At 42.9% G+C, this 22,238-nt stretch overlaps 1 protein-coding gene across 2 annotated transcripts in view; it reads right to left on the reverse strand.

Moving 5' to 3' along the window:
* The window catches only part of paxip1 (PAX interacting (with transcription-activation domain) protein 1), a 36,242-nt gene that overhangs the window by 8,293 nt on the left and 5,711 nt on the right, over positions 1-22,238 (reverse strand). For both annotated transcript variants that reach the window (XM_074652361.1, XM_074652360.1), the window contains exons 5-21: positions 21,557-21,667; positions 21,236-21,311; positions 18,881-19,408; positions 17,334-17,446; positions 16,225-17,122; positions 13,568-13,662; positions 12,739-12,834; positions 9,697-9,834; positions 7,549-7,670; positions 7,029-7,213; positions 6,585-6,628; positions 6,074-6,141; positions 5,881-5,983; positions 3,719-3,887; positions 3,406-3,506; positions 3,028-3,162; positions 500-575 (exon numbers count right to left, since the gene is read on the reverse strand). In XM_074652361.1, the coding sequence (XP_074508462.1) occupies positions 500-575; positions 3,028-3,162; positions 3,406-3,506; positions 3,719-3,887; positions 5,881-5,983; positions 6,074-6,141; positions 6,585-6,628; positions 7,029-7,213; positions 7,549-7,670; positions 9,697-9,834; positions 12,739-12,834; positions 13,568-13,662; positions 16,225-17,122; positions 17,334-17,446; positions 18,881-19,408; positions 21,236-21,311; positions 21,557-21,667 (3,058 nt within the window). The remainder of the gene's footprint in view (positions 1-499; positions 576-3,027; positions 3,163-3,405; positions 3,507-3,718; positions 3,888-5,880; positions 5,984-6,073; positions 6,142-6,584; positions 6,629-7,028; positions 7,214-7,548; positions 7,671-9,696; positions 9,835-12,738; positions 12,835-13,567; positions 13,663-16,224; positions 17,123-17,333; positions 17,447-18,880; positions 19,409-21,235; positions 21,312-21,556; positions 21,668-22,238) is intronic.

Here is a 22,238-nt window from a genome sequence, read left to right on the forward strand (position 1 = left end):
GGTAAAGACACGCAGTAGAAGTCAGTAAAGACAGGCAGTAGAGGACAGTAAAGACACGCAGTAGAGTACAGTAAAGACACGCAGTAGAGTACAGTAAAGACACGCAGTAGAGTACAGTAAAGACACGCAGTAGAGGACAGGTAAGACACGCAGTAGAGTAGAGTAAAGACACGCAGTAGAGAACAGTAAAGACACGCAGTAGAGTACAGTAAAGACACAGTAGAGTACAGTAAAGACACGCAGTAGAGTACACTAAAGACATGCAGTATATTACAGTAAAGACACGCAGTAGAGTACAGTAAAGACACGCAGTAGAGTACAGTAAAGAAAGACAATAGATGATTTTGATGTGCTTTATTTTCGCCCAATGGGAACGATATTGTTCCTTATGATCATCTCTACTATCAACTCCTTCATTACAATTGCTTTGTAACAGTCGACAACCCTTACACAGGAGTAATACAGCGTGCGTGTGTGTGCGTGCGTGCGTGTGTCTTACCGATGTTCTTCAGGAAGTACTCTCTACAGAGGTGGAGGTCATTGTCGCAGGAAATCAAGATAATCTCCGGAAGGTTCTGCAACACAAGTCCAACATGTAGTTAGAACTTGGTAAAGAAATAAAAATAAAGGCAGACTTTTGTCAAATAGTCAAAGGTAAGGTTTAGTGTACCTTTATTAATGCTAATGCTTATTACTTCGTTTGTCTTCTTATGAAGCTGGGTATGAAAATAAATACCATCATCATCATTCCTTTATTTCTTACATCCCACCCCCCTTCTTTAGAGGGTTAGGGTTGGAGACAGGGGGTGTTCAGGGGTTGATAAAAAGATGGGAACCTGAAGATTAATTTGAGATGCTGCTCAGCACTGTGTCAAGTCGTTCTAGTCATAAATCAGAAATAAACATGAATTAATTAATTTAAACAACTTGTGACAGTGTATAAGGGTTTATAACATTATGCTAGAAGTATATGATGGTCATCCCCATGCTGTATTGTGTATAATAAGATGTTGCAATTTTTGGGTTACCATTTGTTACACAGATTTGGTGTTAATTCAACAATTTTTTACCACTGGAGAATTGATAAATATTATCAATAATCCCTCCAAAATACCACATTAAGACACCAAGACCTTGAGGAACACCATAGAAATAGACATGCTGTGATTTGGGATCAAAAACTTTTAACATTTGGAGATTTCTGCATTTTTCGGCGATAGGATGGCGAGCACTTGTGTTGTGTAAATTGCTCAGAAACCCCCTTTATTGTCAATGTACCTAGGAAAGCCATCCATCCTCTGAACGCTCTAGGTCTCTAGTTTGATCCATCCATCCTCTGAACGCTCTAGGTCTCTAGTTTGATCCATCCATCCTCTGAACGCTCTAGGTCTCTTGTCTGATCCATCCATCCTCTGAACGCTCTAGGTCTCTAGTTTGATCCATCCATCCTCTGAATGCTCTAGGTCTCTAGTTTGATCCATCCATCCTCTGAATGCTCTAGGTCTCTAGTCTGATCCATCCATCCTCTGAATGCTCTAGGTCTCTAGTCTGATCCATTCATCCTCTGAATGCTCTAGGTCTCTAGTTTGATCCATCCATCCTCTGAATGCTCTAGGTCTCTAGTTTGTGGTTGTAAAGTTTCATGAGGCTGTGATTATCCTAGAGGTCACCACAGGTCATTTTATACAGTGAGGTCAATGAAATGACTCCTATGGGGACTAACCTCATCACACATGAATACAGTTGGGCTCATTGGATCCACAAGAGTCTCAGCTTTACAGTGAGACCCAATTTATGGAATTCAACACTGTTTAGGGACCCCAGTATGCAGAAATATTCAGATACACCATTTTAGAATAGGCAACACATTTATACTGCAGGTGATTATCATAAAGTGGGCATATCTGTAAAGGGGAGACTCGTGGGTACCCATAGAACCCACAAATCTGGAGTTCAAAGGTCAAGGGACCCCTTTGAAAATGACCATGCCAGCTTTTCCTCACCAAAAAGTAGCATAACTTTGGAGAGTTATTTAGCCTCCTTTCCTGACAAGCTACCATGAGCTGTTGGAACCTATGGATTCCTTAAATATTCTAGTTTCATATATATATATCTCCCCTCTAGCTTTAAAACAGTCCGCTACAGCCTCAGAAAGATCGAATAGCGGCCGTTAGATTATTCAAATTTTTAAGAGGTTAAAAGTGTATTGTGTATTGTGTAAGATCTGGCCAGAATTTTTGTTTAAAGCTTCAGTAGGCAGTATATTTTTTGGCATCATTGGGCAAAAATCCCATAATAACCTTTCAGCATATTGTAATTCAAGTGTTCTGAGAGAAAACTAGACTTCTAGTCCTCCTCATGGCTCTGTTTTCAGGCTTTAGAACATCTAGCCCGTGATGGGAGACTTTGACCAATCACAGGTCATTTCAGAGAGAGAGAGCGTTCCTATTGGCTGTGCTGCGGCTGGTGGGCGATGCTTGGTATCTCCTCAGCTGATCTCAACATGGCTGCTGGGTCACAAACTTTCTCATTTTACAGCTAAACAGTACACTACAAGATGATTCTGAGAACATTTGAGGAGAGAAATAGGCATTACAGTAACAGAATATTGATTCATATTTGATCAGCGCTGCCTAGTTTGACCGTTTGGACGGAGTTCGCGAGTGTTTGACAGCCGGCTCTCATAGACGGCAGCTGGACGGCAGACTCCAGATCAGCTCTGACTGCTTGTTTTCTTCCGGTCTGTGAAATCCTGCAGATGCCGTTAGGAGCACCGGAGGACACCGGAGGACACAACTAATGACTGTAAATGTAGATTGTATGGACCCAGTAGTAGAGGTAAAATGCTGGCCCCTATCTGTTTGGAGCAGGTGCTTCAACCATCATGGAATTTGGTATTTTAGGGACTTATAAAACCTTTTAACTGTAATTATACCAAGCTAATTGTGTTGCATAGTAAAACCATTTCCGAGAAGAATCCGTGTTTTTCAGGCCACAACATGAAAGAATTGCAGGTATTTGAAGGACCTTGTTCTGTTTATGCTCCATGATCTTTCTGTAGGACGGCTGTTTGGCCAGCAGCTTTCCTCCAGCACTCTCAAGGATGGGCTTCATGGTGCTGAGGCTGGGGCAGATCCCCGGGGTGAGGTAGAAGTACTTCCCCTACATCACATCAAACAGACAGACAGAGAGACAGTAAGGCAGTGAAGGACAGGGGCAAAATACAGTCATTACTTCATCAGAACCAATCCAAGTTTACACATGTTCAACACTGTGTAAGGTCTCTCCAGGATTTCAAGCAGTGAGGACAACCTCAATGAAACATATATCCTTTCCATCTGGTTACAGCTCCCGTCCAACTGGTTCCACAGTGAACTGGTGCGAGTGTGAAGCTTATTGTCTAACCTTGAAGAGCGGTGCACTGTGGGCTCTCTTCAGTGACTCCTCCAAACTGAAGCCAAACAACACCTCTGCCTCTGCATCCCTCAGAGTGTAGCTCTGCTCATCTGCAACACACACACACACACACACACACACACACACACACACACACACACACACACACACACACACACACACACACACACACACACACACACACACACACACACACACACACACACACACACACACACACACCTGTGTCAAACTAATGTACACATCCTAATTATTTTCAGTAGGAAGAAGGAGGAGGACACACACATAAACAATCACATACCCACAAACTTCTGGCTCCTCCAGCTCTCCTCAAGCCACTCTGGGCTGACGATGTGTTTGACCACAGACATGGCAGTGAGGAATTTGACAGTGCGAGTCACCTTACTGGCCACCAGGTGAGTGACTTTCTGACTGCTGTCTGCTACTTCACCACCTAAAGCATGTAACCTCTGCAGGGGAGGAAGAGATGAGGATAGACACCATCAAACACTGAGCAAGGATATGATCGTTTAGAATTTTAGATTAGTTTTGATTTTAATTTTGACTTTTCAATTTCATTTTAGCTGCGTTATAGTTCGTTTTCAGAGTGAGTTTGCTAGTTTTAGTTTAGTTTCTATAGATGTATTTTTGTTAGGGCCAGGTATAATGTATCAGAAGTATGTAGCTACTGTACATATTCATAGAGAATACATGGTTGGAGAATCCGTAGGAAGGGCCAGAATGTTTCATGTTTAAGCTTTGACCTACTTTAGTGAAGCAATTGTTGCATAGCGCCATCTCCTGGAAGGTTAAGTCCGTTCAGTTTCAGTGGGTCAATGTCACGAGAGTTGATGGATGTTCATGCCGTATCCTTTTTTTGGTAGTGATATATTATAGCTAAAAACTATTTCTTATGATTGTGTGAATGCTGATTCAGCAGCATTCACAGTATCGTTCTTCTATGGTTTATTCCACTATTTTTTCCATACAGAAACCATTCAAATATCAAAATATTCAGCTCTGTAAGCACAATCCTGCTTACATTCAACTTGATTCTACCATTTATACTTTTAAAATATTAAGCTTTTTTCACATTATCTTTTTTTGTTGTTGTTTTTTTTAAATAATGGAACTTCATGGAGAAAATCTTTAAATCCTCTTGAACACGCTCCAATTTGAACTTCAACTTGTGCTTTTTTCAGAACTTTTCTGAGTTTATAATGGGTGTGTATTGTGCTGCTGAGAGTGGATGATATCACAGCCAGAGTGGAGAGGAGCTTTAAAACCTTCTAAAAAAAATATATTAAACTTGCTCCCAATCACACAATTTTCACTCTACATTCATAATTTTTGGTCTAAATGTTGGAAATCTTATACTGGTCGCAGACATATTATTATGGAATCAGCCAGACTTACACTTTTGGCTACAACATCCTGAAAGTGACAGGAAGTCCAAGCAACTGCCCCATAGGGACCCATGTTAAAGGTCTTATTGATAACATTTTTATGTAGATGAATATTGTTTTAAAAATAACAAAGATCCAAAGATCATTTAGAAAGGTGCCAAATAAAAGAATGGCTTTTCCTGAAAAAAAGAATATATATATTATGACTGTGAATGAATCAATTCAAAATGTTGGCAGGTCTAAAATTAATATTTTGTTTATCTCTGTGGAAGATATCTGACGTCTGGTTCCCACCTCTAACGAGGCTAATAGTAAAACGACATTGGTATCACATGGTATCTTTGCGTAGTCAGTGTGGAAAAAACTGATGAATGGTTGAGATCGACGGTGAGCGCTTAGTAAAGAATTGTTGTGAAGCATGCACAATACCAGGGCCATGGCAAACCTCAACAGATCAGGGCCATAATTAATGTTATTAATTACACCTGTTTACCCTGCAATGACATGTCAAAAAACATTACACCAGTTTTAGTTTCCCTTAATTGGCTACTTATCCATGTCAGATCAGACTTTACATTGTACACCCCACCACTTCAAATAAAAATCCCCATAGGGTAACTCTCTCAACAGGAAGCTCAAGATTAGGCTTGTTTTTCAAAATAAACGCCCCAACTCTTGCTGTATGTTAACAGGAAACTAAGTATGGACCTAGTTTTTTCAAAATAAAAGCCCAAGAAGATAAGTGTATATCAACAAGGAATTCAGGAAAGGCTTTTTTTTCTAAATAAATGCCCAATAGAGAAACTCTAATCTAACATGAAGCTCAGTATGAGGCTTATACTACTTTCCGTCTAACGACGGACATGTTAAGAAACAGAACGCTTGTGACCACATTAAAGCACTTGATGGTGACAGAGTGAGTGAAACATTAGCATCCTGTCTGTCCTGTTTAAATGGCTTTGTGAAGTCTAATGCTCATTTGCTAATGTCTTGGAAGGAGCAAGAAAATGCATAATGATAATTGTGGTGTTTGAGTGAGTGATCAGGCTGACTTTACCTTTGTGTACTGCTGAACATGTGTGGGCTCAAAGCCTGTTAACATGACTCGGGGAGTGGACTCTGGAGGAAGCTTCTTATTGGGGGACTGGATCTCCTCCAGTCTGCACACAAACACACAATTGTACTTTTACCCACAATATCATGATACCAAGGTAATGTTGATGTTTGGTCCAACTCTGTACTGTACTGACCTGGCCTTCTTGTTTGTAGGCTGGTTGGTGGAGTCAGATATCTTCTGCTTCTGGAGCAGCTGAAGACTCTAAACAGCACACAATCATAATGGATGAGCCAGCACAGCATAGCCTCATCTCATTATTATATACAGAGGACAGACGTTGTCAATGGAGGGGTTTTGTCTTTAATGTTGGAATAATGTGAAGGCAAACCAAGTTTTAAAGTTCAAGGCTAATCCAACAATTTATGAAGTGTCTGCTAGACTGTCCTCCATGAAACAGACAGAAGAGGAGGGGAGCCAAACTAACACAACACAGTAAAGACGCTTTCTTTCAGAGGGGGTGGGGGACCTGTTTAGTAGATGGGCCAGGCAATGGTAGGGAAACACTGTCTTGTATGTAGGTACAGCAACAACTAAAACACAATGAGCTGACAAATGACCAATATGTTCTTTGACAAACCAAACAGAAGACGAGTGTGAAGCACACTGAGGCATCATCTCATGAAACAGCGCTTCAACAAACTCACCGCCAAAGCTTCAGAAGATACTTTGATCGGCGTCCTCCAAGCAGCTACAGGAAAAAACACAAGGCAATGCAGGACAGTTTCATTTATACACACAAACATACATACATACTAAGGCATAAACATTTAGCAATTACAACTGATGTTCAAATATTCGTTAGCTATACTATCAAGCTTACGGCATTTTAAATACTCATACTCATGTAGAAATACAAACATATACTGTCCATATCATATACTGTATTACCATATGATACTGTTTGACTGCTTGTAGATAATCCACAAAGAGCCGTGTAGTTATAAAAGTATCACACATCATGGATACTCCCACAGAGGAGTGTGTGTAATAAGTGCCTGATATTGTGTCTCTTGGTTATTCTATTACTATTCAATATCCAACATAATACAACAGTCTGCATTAATGACGGTACATTCAACTGTACATACCCAGCAGGTTCTGGACCAGCTGTGGGTTAGGCACCAGAGGTTCAGGGTGTGTGTAGATGGAGTATCTGCTGTGTGGAATCTGTCTCAGTGCTTCAAAGTTGCCCAGCAGTATATCACACAGCCACTGGGCATTCACACACGGGATCTTCCACTCCTTGGCCTTCTCATATTTAAGCCCACTGGGTCTGAAGAGAGATCAGCAAGATGACCATATCACCAACACTGTATATATGACTGGGGAGCCATGATGGTGCAAATCCTAATATTTGATCCATGAAAACACACACAGCTTTAATTTGGTTCTTTTCAGAAGTCCATTATCACTGTGAGATTCCACAGTGAGGCCTTACTGAATACAATTTCTTGTTCTACAGCACTCATTTTATATAGTATTACATTGTATGGAGTATCCAAGAGAAGTACATTTGATCACAACAGTAAGACACAGGTATATGTTCTCTGCTACAAGTGCTACAAATGATACTCCCAGCAAACGCTCATCCATCCCCCCAGATCTTACTCTTTGCAGATGAGGACAGTGTTACTGCGACACAGATATCCAGTGTATCTGGCACCAGCCAGGTAGGCCATCAACTTCAGGTCATCCCTGTCAGCATCCACAAAACCTGTCACTGATATAATCTGACAGTCACAGAGAAAAGGTTAGAGTACAGAGATGACAGGCAGACATCAGAAACATACAATGGTAAAGTTAGAGAAGTTACTTCATAATATAGTACGAGAGCATTATTCTAAGTGAGCGCTGGGCGTCTTTGAGGCTGTGCCTCGTCACTGACTCTGTTGGACAGAATCTCAAAGTATGATACCGGAGTGTGTCCAGTCTGGTGACATTAGGTCTGCATCTCTGCTCTTTTCTACTGATGTAGTTTTGCTGGCTCCATCAGCCTGGGAGATCCAGCGTACACTGAGGTAGGTTTGCAACCCATTCTGGAGCAGGACCCTAGCACTGGCTAAAAGAACTGCCACTGCTGCCCCACATGAAGGAGTTTAAGCATCCTGGATTCTCTGTCAGGAGAGAATGTAACGGTGTGTTCACACCAAAGGCGAAGCAAACGTTTTACGCATTGCAATTACATACAAGGTCAATGCAACAACGCAAATTTGCACGCAAAAAAACCTTGTTGAATCAGAAATGGAGGGAAAAAATTGTATGTGTCTGTGGTCACCCAGAGCTACGACAGTACATCATATCTGTACAGAGACCGGACCAAACTCTGTGTAGAAACCACAGACTGTCTATGGTAGAAACAACAACATCATTGCCGTATTCATGCCTAGATGACATTATGTTGAGTGTTGATGGAGCAGCTACAATGTTAGCATTGCCTAGCACTAGGGCTGTCAATCGATTCAAATATTTAATCGTACTCAATCGCATGATTGTTCATAGTTAATCACGATTAGTCACACTCTTTATCTGTTCTAAATGAACCTTAAAAGGGAGATTTGTCATGTATTTAATCCTCTTATCAACATGGGAGTGGACAAATATGCTGCTTTATGCAAATGTATGTACATATTTATTATTGTAAATCAATGAACAACACAAAACAATGACAGATATTGTCCAGAAACTCTCACAGGTACTGCATTTAGCATAAAACAATATGCTCCAATCATAACATGGCAAACTGCAGCCCAACAGGCAACAACAGCTGTCAGTGTGTCAGTGTGCTGACTTGACTATGACTTGCCCCAAACTGCATGTGATTATCATAAAGTGGGCATGTCTGTAAAGGGGAGACTCGTGGGTACCCATTAGGGCTGAAAAAAAAAAATCTATTCACCTATGTATCGCGATTCCTTTTTTTTTTATGATTATGATTTTGAAATAGATTTTTTTAATGCCAGAATCGATATATAACAAAACAGACCGTAGCCGACCGCCGCGACCCTAAACGAGAAAGTATAAAACGTTGGAGGGTCAGCGTGGATACAACCTGCACCCCCCCCCCCCCATGTTAAATCCAGCGTGGTAAACACTACAAATCCAGTAAAGGATAGAAACATTTTGGGTTTCACACATTGACAGGAAAAGCAGAGTTAGACATCACGGCTAAAGCTGCACGCTAACTCTGTCACGGACAGGAAACGTTATCGTTTAATACCGGGTTCCAGTAACCATCCCTAAATATAATGATTTTTCTTAATCATCGTGTCTCAGGCAGTCTTTTGCGATGTGTTTATCGCGCATGTTCATCTTGTGATGATGATGAAAATACGATTTATCGGTCAGTACTAATCTACATGGAGGTAAGCCTCTCCTCCTCTACAGCACGTCAAACTCTCGCGAGTAATTTGAGTTTGGTGTGAACACAGCATAATAACAATGGACTTAGATTGACATAATTATGTTCCTTTCACATATCACAGTGAAATTGAATGGGTTCAGGTTTCTGGTTAGTACGCCTCTCTGTGAAGGTATTCCTGGAAATCCAATTCTTGAAATCTCATCAAAACTTTTTACCTGGTTCAATAAGATGGAAAGTGGGAGACTCCAAGACAAAAGAAAACATTAGCATAAAATGCCAAAAAGAAAAATAAGACATTTCCTTGGTATTTAAATGGAAATGTAGTTTCTTACTATCAAGTACACCAACAGATTTCAGGCTGGAAACAAACATGACTTTGTGGGAGCTGGACCTACGTGCTGAGAGCAGGGTTTGGCTCCAGGAGGGAAGGCGAAGGGCAGATGTAACGTCCGATGAGGAGGAACCATCCTCTTCCTCTTCAGTACAGTGTTGAGCCAGTGGGCTGTTACACAACGCTTCCCCTCTCTGAGTGCCTGGCAGAGAAAACACCACAAATATCAACAACAGTGAACAAGATGGCGTGTTTTTGGCAACATTGAATCAAACTTGGTTAAACTAAACTAAATCAAAGCTTGGATGGCTGACATTCATCATTCAGTAGACTCGCCCTTTTCTTAAAGCTATAAATTCAACTGTCAGACACTATGTCAATCCCTCGATCTGTCAGCATGTTTAGTTTGTGCCCTCTTTATCTTCTATATTGTCTCCTTCTCTGAGATGATGCAGGGCTCCATACTAACGGTTTCCACTAGGAGCTCTAGTGCTCACTACTGAACATTTTAGGAGCACCAGCACTTAATCAACATGCAACGCAACACATTCAGAAGTTTTTCATCTTAACTATATCACTGATAAATGTTTTGGGAATGAATAGATAATTCACAGAAATAAGTTTGAGTCTTAAGCTACTTCTATAAAGGAATGATCATTTTGTGTGATTGAACTGTGATGATGTGTTCGAATTCAAAATTGATAATCAATATTCAGGCATCTTGCTCCCTGTGCACTCCTGTGTGAGCCTGGAGGAAAAGTATTGTTTATTTTATTTATGCAGATATAATTTAGGGCTGTCAATCCATTAAAATATTTAATCGCAATTAATCACATATTTTTTTATCTGTTCAAAATGTACCTTAAAGGGAGATTTGTCAAGTATTTAATACTTAACACTATGTATGTATACATTTTTTGTTGTAAATCAATTAACACAAAACAATGACAGATATTGTCCAGAAACCCTCACAGGTACTGCATTTAGCATAAAACAATATGCTCCAATCATAACATGGCAAACTGCAGCCCAACATGCAACAACAGCTGTCAGTGTGCTGACTTGACTATGACTTGCCCCAAACTGCATGTGATTATCATAAAGTGGGCATGTCTGTAAAGGGGAGACTCGTGGGTACCCATAGAACCCATTTACATTCACTGATCTGGAGGTCAGATCAAATTTTGGCGAGGTTCCTTGCCAAAATTTTGCGCAAGTTTGGAGCGTTATTTAACCTCCTTTGCAACGAGCTGGTATGACCTGGTTGGTACCGATGGGTTCCTTAAGTTTTTCTAGTGTCATGTGGTGCCAGGATCACGGTTCACTTCTGTTTTAAAACTGAGCCCGCTACAACCTCCGAAGATCGTTTACATTAATGCATTAAAGAAATTAGTGGCATTAGAGCGATTTTGCGTTAACGCGTTATTGCGATAACTTTGAGAGCCCTTATTTAATTATTAATACAATAACAACTAACCAGATGGCTTTTTTAACAATATAATAGAAATATAAATTTTTGTGGAGAAACTCACAAAAGCTGAAATTCTAAATAATTTCCACTTAGAATCTGCATGTCCCAGAGGAAGTCAAGTCTATTCAGAAGTTAATGTTTTGGCATAGTCCTGATTAGATCTGCCTCGTATAACTGAATTATCTTGTTCAATTTCTTTATAACAAACCACATTTCATGAAAATCAGTTCAGAATCAGGCGAGTAACAGCTGATTCTAGTGGTTCTTAATGCTCCAACATGGCAGACAGGACATACAGCGGTCCATGTGGGTGTGTTCGCGTTGAAAGTGACCAATCATAAGAGAGCCAGTGCCTCCTTGATTTTCGCCCCCAAACTGTCAAAAGTCAGGTGGATTTGCGCGAGCAAGACCCAACGTGGAGAGCAGAGAGAGCAGAGAGCTATGAGAGTTATGAGAGCGTGTCTGCCCTCCAGCGCTCGCTAAACAGACTCTCTCTCTCTTTCTCTGTGTGCTCGCTGCTTCGTTCTATACTCACAGCTGACATTCTTTGTCTCGCTCTTTGTTTTGTTTCTCGCTCTCAGCGGCCTGTACAACTCTCGGTTGTTGAATTGGTGCACAGGGACTTCTCCTGTGCGAGTGGCAGTTAATATCTGTGCACGTGAAATAATAGAAATTCGCTCGTGAGCACGTTTAATCACGCTCGCGACATACAACATAAATCTGAGTCACCCACGACAGTCACAGTGGCACTTTGTTGGCAAAGAGTCACTCAACTGTCAGCTGGGCAGCTACGTGACGGGAGCCGCGCGCTGCCAAAGTCAGTATTCACACTCGCTGTCTTCCCCCCTTAAGGTAGCTCTTTGTAGCTTAGCTTATCTCAAAATGTATTTTTGGGTTAATGCGACTGATTCAGTGAGAGCAGGTCAAGATACTCCAGGTTGGTGATTAGCGAACGTTATCGTTATCTGGTGAATTACACAGCTGTGAACTAGCTAACGCCACATAGTTTAGTGTTAGCATTCGTCCTTTCTAACGTTACTCCTTGTGAGACTGACAGGCACGTACACACAAACAAGCAGTGTGTAACATTTATTGTGACAGTTAGCTTTCGCTTTAATGAATTAGGATCCGGCCATCCGGTCAGCAGCCAGCGCTGCCAAAAACCAAGGACACACTCTTTGGATAACTCCCCTCTAACAGGCTGGGGTCCATCAGGACCAAAACCTCACACCACTAACAGTTTCTTCCCGACTGCAGCTGGTCTCGTCAACAAGGCTCAGGACCCCCACTGACAGCTGCCACCCACTAATCAGAAGGTCGGTGGTTTGATCCTGGCTCCTCCAGTCTACATGTCCAAGTGTTCTTGGGCAAGATACTGAACCCCAAATTGCTCCCTGAGTGTGAATGTTTATTGCTCCTGATGGGCAGGTTGGCTCCTTGCATGGCAGCCTCTGTCATCAGTGTGTGTATGAATGCTGACATGTCGTGTAAAGAGCTTTAAGTGGTCGATAAGACAAGAGAAGCTCTCTATAAGTGCAGTCCATTTACATGTTACTTAAACGTAGTCTCCACAACTGCACACTGCATGTTGTATAGTGGTAGAGTTATGTATGTTCTGATAGGACACATTCTTACCTGTACATACATGTTGCTGACTTGACTCTCACACAGCAGGTGTGTGCAGCGGCTGGTCAGGGTGGGGTCAACAGCACCTCCACACGCCTGGATGACCTGAGGGAGGGCTTCAGTAAACATAAACTCATCCACAACATCTTTTACCATCTTTTCTGCTCAGCACTATGTCTGTGTCTTTTTTAAACACATGTTGAATATCCACATCCTAATGACTGTTTCATCATTAAAGCTGCAGTCAGGAACTTTGAGAAAATATGATAAAATGTTATTTTTATAAACTGTCACTATATTACTAACTAACTGTCATTAACTAACTGTTTGAAAACAGTTGAGCCAAAACCAAGCACCACCCACCAGTCGGAGCAAACTTTCGCATTTTACAGCTAAACCATGCACTACAAGATGATTCTGAGAACATCTGAGGAGAGAAATAGGCATCACAGTAACAGAATATTGATTCATATTTGATCAGCGCTGCTTAGTTTGACCGTTTGATCAGAGTTCCAGAGTTTCACCAACAGTGAATGACAGCTGCTGTAGACACTCCTCGGCTCTGATTGGTTGTTTTCCTTCAGTCTGTGAAATCTTGCAAATGCCATTAGGAGCTGGGGGGAGGGGCTCCTCCTTCACTGATTATCTGTGTCATGCACTGCTGTCAGGATATAGTGACCGTTTTATAAAAACAACTGTTTTATCATGTGCGCTCAAAGTTCCCAACTTCAGCTTTAATATAAGCACTCTCAGAACAGAAGCTGCTGGTTGTTTATCCCAGGCACTTCTAAATGGAGAAGTTAAACTCTTTTTCTGTGTGACTGAGTAACTGTCTCACCCTCTTCCATGTGGCCAGGAGTTGTTTGTCAGCCATCTGTTCTGGGTAGTCAGCAACAGCAAACACACAGCCAAGCAGGAAGCCATCCTGTGGAACTGAGAATTAGAATAGAAAGAAGATACACATGTTAATCTGCAGGTTCAGGAAAACCATGTCAAGACCTTTTTAATGGACGTACAAATGGAGCTGAGTTTTACACCAATTTTAGTAACCAAAGTAGTGAGGAAAGTTCTACAATCACACAGTGGAACAAAACCTTCTCAGGTTCCTATTATCAAATGGGCTCAACGACACACTCCACATTAAGGCCATTACCCTTAAACATCCATCTTTTCCTCTCCATTTCTGCCCTATGTGAATAGTGTTTTTCACACCAATATAAGAGCGTTGTTTCCAAACTGGTCTCAATGGTGGATAATCTTTGAACCTTTTCCATGCACGTCGCACACACAGCGGCACAGATAGTACGGTACAGTTACAGTAACTGTTAAAACGAGGGAAAATATATTAGATAGTCACATAAACTATTGGATTTTTTTTATAATTGAATGACCCATCCTTGGAATAACTGTTTATTATGGACATATAACTGAATTTAAATTTTCCATGGAAGAAAAGTAAAAAATATGTTTGTGTGCTGTCAATTATAGTTAGAAAGAAGGAAAATCGTAATCAGGAAATATCGGAAATCTGCCGAGAAAATTGCAGTCGGTGCATCTCTACCAATCACACAGCACAGCTGTTGTCGTTGACCTATATTTACATAATAAGTCAAAACGGTGCTTTTTATGGATGTAGTTAGGGCTGGGCGATATGGCCTAAAAATAATATCACAATATTTTTAGGCAATATCGCGATACGCAACATATCGCGATATTTTCAAACATCCTCTAAGCACTTCATAAATGCTCAATTTAACCCTTTGATGCATACAATCACACCAGTTTGGTGATTCTTGAAGTCACTGCAGCACACTGTATGTCTGCATTAAAACATTCTTGTTTATATTCATTAGTGATTTCTTTTGGAACAATCTTAATCTCGTGCTCTAGCAGTGGTGGACTGCAGGCTACTCAAGTACTGCACTTAAGTATGGAGCAGGGGACCGCCTCTCCCCGCAGCGAAAGAGGGAACAGCGAGCCCTCACTCAACGGCCCCGTGGAGCCACTCCCCACCCCGGGCCTTACCGAGCCGAACTAGAGCAGTGTGCGGACTGTCACGGAGGAAATGCGCCCGGAGAGGGCCGGCCAGCCAGCCAGCCCACCCTCTGAGAAGTGTAAAAGTATTTTCGATTCATTATGAAACTGTTCATGGCACACATGTAAAGAGGCGGCTGGAGCAGCTTTCAGAAACGCAGACTGCCGCTTGCAACGGCATTTATAAACGCCAACTGACGATATAAAACTATATTAACACATCAAACGAGAGGGGAAAGGAGTTTTGTTTACTTTACTTTCATTTTGTTTTGCCGTGGTGGTAAAAACGTTACCAGCAGTAACACTGCTGCCCCCGCTTTGCAGCGATCCGGCCGAAAACCCAAACAGACGGCTCGTTTCTTCCTCTCAGCGGCTTCTCTGGTTCACTGTGCTGTTTGTTAGAGCGCCAACACAACGGCGTAATGCTGCAAATGCAGTTACAAATGTCTAATATCCATTAAGTGCAATGCTTGTTAGAAAATAGTGTTTTCCATGAAGACACCCGTCAGAGTTTTGTAGCGAGCTGGAGGTGGGGCGAAATTTGACGGAGGCGGCCGCCTCGTAATTGTCTATGCAGGTAAATCGTTGCACACACTCACCCAGGAGAACGGTCTGGATGGGGCGGAGTCTGTGATGTATGGGTGTGAGAGGGAGCCGGAGGAGAGAGGGAGAGAAGGAAATACCAAAGCGAGTCTCATGCCGCTTTGAAACTTAAAAACATTAAATGACAATTTGTAGTCGATGTTCCGATAGTCATTTTATATACCGCGCGTGGGACAAGACGCATTACATCGACTATATTCGATGTATCGCCCACCCCTAGATGTAGTCCAAGTCATTATTTTGCAAGTCACAAGTAAAAACCTAGTTTAATAGAGTCGACCCACGCATGACTTGGTTCTAATAAACCCACGTTCAACCTGCGTTGGACCCATTCATATGAGACAGATGCCAGTCTGTCAATGAAGTGTAGCAGCTACACTGCTAACAGTGACAGTCAGAAGTTAGAATTACATCTAATCTCCATTGCAGTTTAAATAAACATCTGAACAATCATCAGTTAATTTTCATTCGTGACAGAAAAACCTGTCCACCAATGCCGGGCATCATTCTCAAATCCTGAAACTCCACACACAGTCCTAAATCCTAAACACTGTGTCTGAAACCCCACACAGCTTTTATGTTTTTCCACAAATGTAATGCTAAATCCAAATGTAAATACCAACAGAGTAAAAGTGGTCATACGCATTAATATTTCACTCCACACAAATGTGTTATTATAAAATATATAAAAGAGCGTGGCCTGCTGTGACCATAATCCCCTTCCACGCTGACTTGGGTGTACAGAGGGTCGTACTGTAAAGGACAGAGGGTGTCGTATCCTGTACAGATTGTAAAGCCCCGAGGCAAATTTGTGATTTTGGGCTATTTAAATAAAATTGACTTGACTTGACTACTCACTTTCTTGCCCCGACTCATGTCCAAACAGCTGGGAGAAGTGAGGAGGCTGCTGGAGCTGGGGCTGCAGCGCTGTCTGCTGCTGCAGGGCCTGCTGGTTCTGATGCTGCAGAGCCTGCTGCTGCTGAGTCTGCTGCTGCTGCTGCTGCATCTGCTGCATGTGTTGCTGCTGCAGGAAATGTTGCTGCTGCTGCTGCTGCTGTAGATGCTGTTGGTGTAACTGCTGTTGATTCTGCTGCTGCTGCTGCTGCTGCTGCTGTAACATCTGCATGCGTTGCTGCTGTTGGAACTGCTGGAGCTGTTGTTGCAGTGCCTGTTGCTGCTGCAGCTGCTGTAAGCCAGGACGCAGGAGCTGCTGGGGCCGTAGCTGCTGTTGGGAGAACGCATGCTGTTGCTGCTGCTGCTGCTGCTGCTGCTGCTGCTGCTGCTGCTGCTGCTGCTGCTGCTGCTGCTGCTGCTGCTGTGAAAACATCTGCTGTTGGTGCATTTGCTGCTGTTGTTGCAGAAACTGTTGCTGCTGTTGGGGCAACTGTGCAAACCCTTGTTGTTGTTGTGCAACCTGTGACTGTTGTTGTTGTTGTTGTTGTTGTTGTTGTTGTTGTTGTTGTTGTTGCTGGTGATGTAGTTGCATCATCTGATGCTGCTGCTGGAGGTGCATCATGGGATGCTGCGGTTGCTGCGGTTGCTGCGGTTGCTGCGGTAACTGTTGGTGTTGTTGCTGGGCAACCTGGTGTGACTGTTGCTGTTGCAGTAATTGTTGCTGCTGCTCTGCTGTGAGGGGCTGTCCGGCCAGTTTGGACTGATTGAACAGCAGAGGGTTGGTACTGTTAGGGGTCTGGGCATGGCTCTGATTGGTTTGCTCCAATGGCTTTGTCTGATTGGCTGTCAGATTCTGGATGATCTGCAATAGAGGAGGACAAGGAGAGAGAAGTGAAAACGTAGAGAAAGCACTGATTTACATGATATCAGTGTCATGGCTAGTCCATAATCAGTACTGTTTGAATTAGTCATGAAATGTGGCCGTGCTCATGCTCAGGTAGACGTTGCCTCAGTGACAGCAGTAGGGGAACGTCAGCTGGAGCACTGCTGTGAGAACCGTTGGGATTTCTTACATGTGCTACGTTGGCAGGTCGATTGGCTGGCTGCATGTCAGAGTTGTTGGTGATGTTGCGGAGGGTTCTAGCAGCCGGGCTCCACCCTGGGATGACCTCTGGAACTGATGCACCTAAAAAGCAGAAAGAGGTGAAACTAGGTTAGAAACAAGTAACATGTTCAAAAGAACAAGGACTGCTGTTGATCCCATCCACGTTGTGGGAGAGGAGGTGGAGGTGGTGGACAAATATCTTGGAGTTCACCTTGACAACAGACAGGGCTGGAAATGCAACACTGAGGCTGTTTACAGGAAAAGGCAGAGCAGACTCCACTTCCTGAGGAAACGCAGGTCATTTAATGTGTACAACAAGATGTTGCAGATCTTATCTGCTGTAATTTGCTGGGGCAGCCGGCTCCCTAAACAGACTGAATACACTGATCAGAAACAGAAAGGCCGGCTCTGTTCTGGGGACCACCTGGAGCCGTTAGAGGTAGTGCTGGAGAAGAGGATGCTGCACAAACCGCATCACATCCTCTAACTCCACTGGGACAAGGACCGCTACAGGGGGTCCGTCCTACCAGCTCCATCCCCCTGTACAACCATACCCCTCTGAGTCAGGAGGTGAACCAGTCCCCTCTGAGTCAGGACAGGGGGGCCGGGAGGTGAACCTGTCCCCTCTGACTCAGGACAGGGGGGTCGGGAGGTAAACCAGTCCCCTCTGAGTCAGGAGGTGAACCAGTCCCCTATGAGTTAGGAGGTGAACCAGTCCCCTCCCAATCGCCAAGTATATAAAATTAGCTTTCAAAATCATGGGAAAAAGGGCAGTATTCTCTGCTCTGAGACGCTGGGGGCCGCTTAAGGCGCGAAACCTGAAACCTCTCTCACCACAAGCGGGGAAGGTACAGCTGTCAGGATTCCTCAGTAGCGGCGAGCAAAGAGGGAAGAGCCCAGCGCCGAATTGCCATCCAACGGGCAGAGTGGGGAAATGTGGCATACGGAGGACCGCTTGCCCGATCAAAGCTCAGCCCGTGGACGGTGTGAGGCCGGTAACTCGGCGGGTTAGGGACGGCCGCTCTGTTTGGGAGGATCCCCTCACGGGACCTCTCCCCGGCGCTGGCTGGCCCCCGCCGGGCGCATTTCATTCCAGGCGGTGCGACCGGCTCTAGGTCGGCTTGGAAAGGCTCGGGGCAAGGGTGGCTCGTGGCTTTGCGGCCGAAAGCTTTACAGCGCCCCCCGCCCGGACCTCCATACTCTGACACTTTGTCATTTTTTTTTTTACTTTAAATTTACAGAAAAAGAATAAATATACATAGGACACTGGATGATTACAGTCATAAAAATATAATACAATACAAAAACAGTCATACAAATAAAATGCTAAAAATGCCAACACCCAACGTGGGGCTCGAATACACCACTGTGAGATTATGGGTCTCATGCTCTACCGACTGAGCTAACCATTATGATTACCACAGTGTGGAAGGCCTGATGGGGATATAGAACTGTATCCAGGAGGAACTGAGCAGCCTTGAGGATGAGGTTTATGAATGTTCCTGACATACTGACCTGGCTGTGTGGTGTGACTGATGGCAGCAGCAGCAGAGCGAGCCTCTGCAGGCACGGCTCCTCCACTGCCAGGTACAGGAGGCACAGTGGCACACAGGTTAATCAGCCCACTGCCTGTGGATGTCACTGGCTCTTTGCTGCCGGGTGGCCCACCTCGCCGTCTGGCCGTGCCGGTCGGAATAGGAGGGGTCGGCGTGACGACTTCTGCTGGCGTCCAGTTGAGGTTGGTGCCTTCCTTCTCTGTGGAGGAGTCATCGTCAGAGTCGTCGAACATGCGCTCGCTGCGGCGCTCAGGTTTGCGGGGAGAGGTCGGGGAGACAGAGTTCAGTTTTTTGGGCCCTGGTCGTCTGCGGGGGCTGGACTCCTCACCGGACGAGCCGCCGCTGGATAGCCGAGATCGCCGGGGGCTGTAGCTTCCATCTGAATGGGAGTGCTGGTCATACGACTCTGCTTCACTCTCCTCCTCTTCCTCAGTCTCCACGTACGTGAGTCTGGGATGATAGAGCACCTCGTCTTTCCTGCTTTTGTCTGTAAAAGGTGAAAAGAGGGAATGAGTCACAATTGTTGTGTATCAACTGACTGGCTTATACCTGATCACAGTGATGAAATATATATGTATATATATTTTCATTTTACCTTCACTTGTTAGTGCACCTTTAAAATAAAGGATTTTTGGTTATAACTTTAGAATGATTTCATCTCGCTGAAATGTAATTTTTTCAATTCGTACGCCAGCTGGTGGCTTGAGTTTTTCTGCTTTGACAGACAATTCCTATTTGCTTATATACATACAGTACATTACTGTATATACGTAGGACTAATAGAGAAATAGTAAAGAATGACATTAAAAACAGATGACGTACATATTCATGACACTTCTAAGAAGTGTCACTGCTTCTTTTGAGGTTGAAGTTGTGCTTAAGAGCAATGTCTGCTAAATGCTCTTCCCATTGTTTTATGTTCATGCAGCTTATTGGGGCGTTGCAAAAACGCTGGCGCTGCGCCGTTATGAATCTCAATTATGCCTCCTGTTCCCAGAGAACCCGATGTGGAGAAAGCAGAGAAGAGTACCTGCAGCTTGTGAGAACTTAGGGTATGCATGAAAAAGTCACGGTACACCATCGAGTAAAATGTGCTGGGACTGCGTACCAGCCCACTACGAGCACTGGCAGGGACACAAGCTCTCAACTGAGCACTTGCACACACACATACAGCATGTGGAGGCGGTGCTGATACAGACAGATATCAATCATCATCAGCCCAGTGTCAATTTAGAAAAAACAACGTGACAATCTACTTGTTTTATGGGTCGGTTGAACAAAAACAAAAAAAAGACTGTTGTGTCAGCCCACCGGCAAAGTGCCAAGTATGCTAGATGGCCAGTCCAGTCCTGGGAATATATTCAAGACATAACTTTTATTCTCCCCCTCTACCTTGACGTTGACTATGGAGCCTTCATGCAATATGGTAGAGTGACCGGTGGAGAAAGCCAGCGGCCACAATCGTAGCCCAGTACCATCGATAACGACAGTTTGTAAAAATGTCCTTTTGGAGTCGATTAATCAGCCAACCCGAATAATTGGTCTACCTCTATTAGAAATGTTCTTAGAAAAACTCTTAACCTCTGTGGTCCGTTATTATTGGGAAACGCCGCTCTGCAAACTCAATCTCAGTAATGTCAACCATAAAAGTAACGTGTTACTATGCAGAGCAATGAGAGTCAACACAACACACAGCAGCTTAGTCACAGTGGGTGTTCCAGTATTAATGTCTATCAACTCAAGCATACAGACGATATGATATTGTGATATTTTAACTACAAGTTAAAACTATTTACTGATTATTACAATTGTTAATGACACCTTTTTGACAATTGATGAATTCATTAGTTGACTAATTCTTCTCTGCACTACAGAGTAGAACTATATGATTAGTCAATTAATTTGCAAAAAAATATTTTAATAATCAATTCATCGTTTCAGTCATTTCGCAAGTAAAAGTGCCAAATATTGTCTGGTTGCAGCTTCTTCAGATTTAGAAGATTTTATGTTTTTCTTTGACATGCATGATAGTAAACTGATTATATTAAAGGTTTGGACTGTTGGTCGAATAAAACAAGTAATCTGAATACTTGACCTTGGACAGTGGGGAATTATAATAGGCCTTTTTATACTTTTAATACACCTTATAACCCAAACAATCCATCAATTAATTGAGACAACAATCTGCAGCCCTACTATAGAAACACATCCTCAAAACTCAGCACATCATATAATAATCAAATCTTAGAATCTAAACCAACCAAACTAAAAAGTTAATTCATAAATAAATCAGATACAGCAGCACTAACATTACCTTTAACAGAATCTGTTATCCAGTCTGGGGTGACAATCTTGATGCCGGGGTGTTTCAGGGCACACTCAAACTTGGCCTGGAGGGCAAAAACAATACAACCAACAATTACACTGTATAATTAGAAGTTCCCATAATGATGAACATGAAAATCATTCTTCATTTCCAGATGTTGCATAGGTGCATCTCCAAAATGCAGTTTTACATGACACGAGTTTGTTTAAGAGATGCACTGATGGTAAAAACCATGACAGAAATTCTTAGCAATAACATGCGTAGTGGAACTAGTGCAGTGGTAAACATTACACACACAGATGCACTTACCCCCTTTGGTTCCTTCACTACTAAGTGGGTGACCTTCTTGTTGAGGTTAAGTTGACATTCTCCTCCATAAAAGGTTATGTAAGCCCACAAAGCGTTGAGATCATCTGGAAGCTGTATACAAGCACACAAAAGCCACCCTTGCGGTTAAAGGACGACCTCTGTACCCACTGACCTACAACCGCCCCGACAGAAATTGAACATTTAATAGTCTTTCCACAGAACTCTCTTTTATCAGACCATTATTTAATAACTTTTGAATTCTCATTACTAGACTACACACCATCAGACAAAAGTGTGTACACTAGATGTCTATCTGATAGTGTTGTAGCTAAATTTAAGGAAGTGATTCCATCAGCATTAAATTCAATACCATGTCTCAATATAACAGAGGGCTCGTATGCTAACTTTAGCCCCACCCAAATTGATCATCTTGTCGATAGTAGGGATGTCACGAGAACTGATACTTCGGTACCAACTCGGTACCAAAATTCGAAAAATGTGACGGTACCGAAGGCTACATGCCGCTGTTTTTTGTAATGTTCAAATGTTTTAATAAAAGGAGTGCATGTTGAATTACATGGGATTTATTGTTTTTTTTCCCCATGGTATCGAATTGGTATCGAGAATCGTGTAAATTCATTGGTATTGGTATCGACTACTAGATTTCTGGTACCGTGACATC

This window comes from Sebastes fasciatus, chromosome 11, assembly GCF_043250625.1.
Source record: "Sebastes fasciatus isolate fSebFas1 chromosome 11, fSebFas1.pri, whole genome shotgun sequence".
Lineage (NCBI taxonomy): Eukaryota > Metazoa > Chordata > Actinopteri > Perciformes > Sebastidae > Sebastes > Sebastes fasciatus.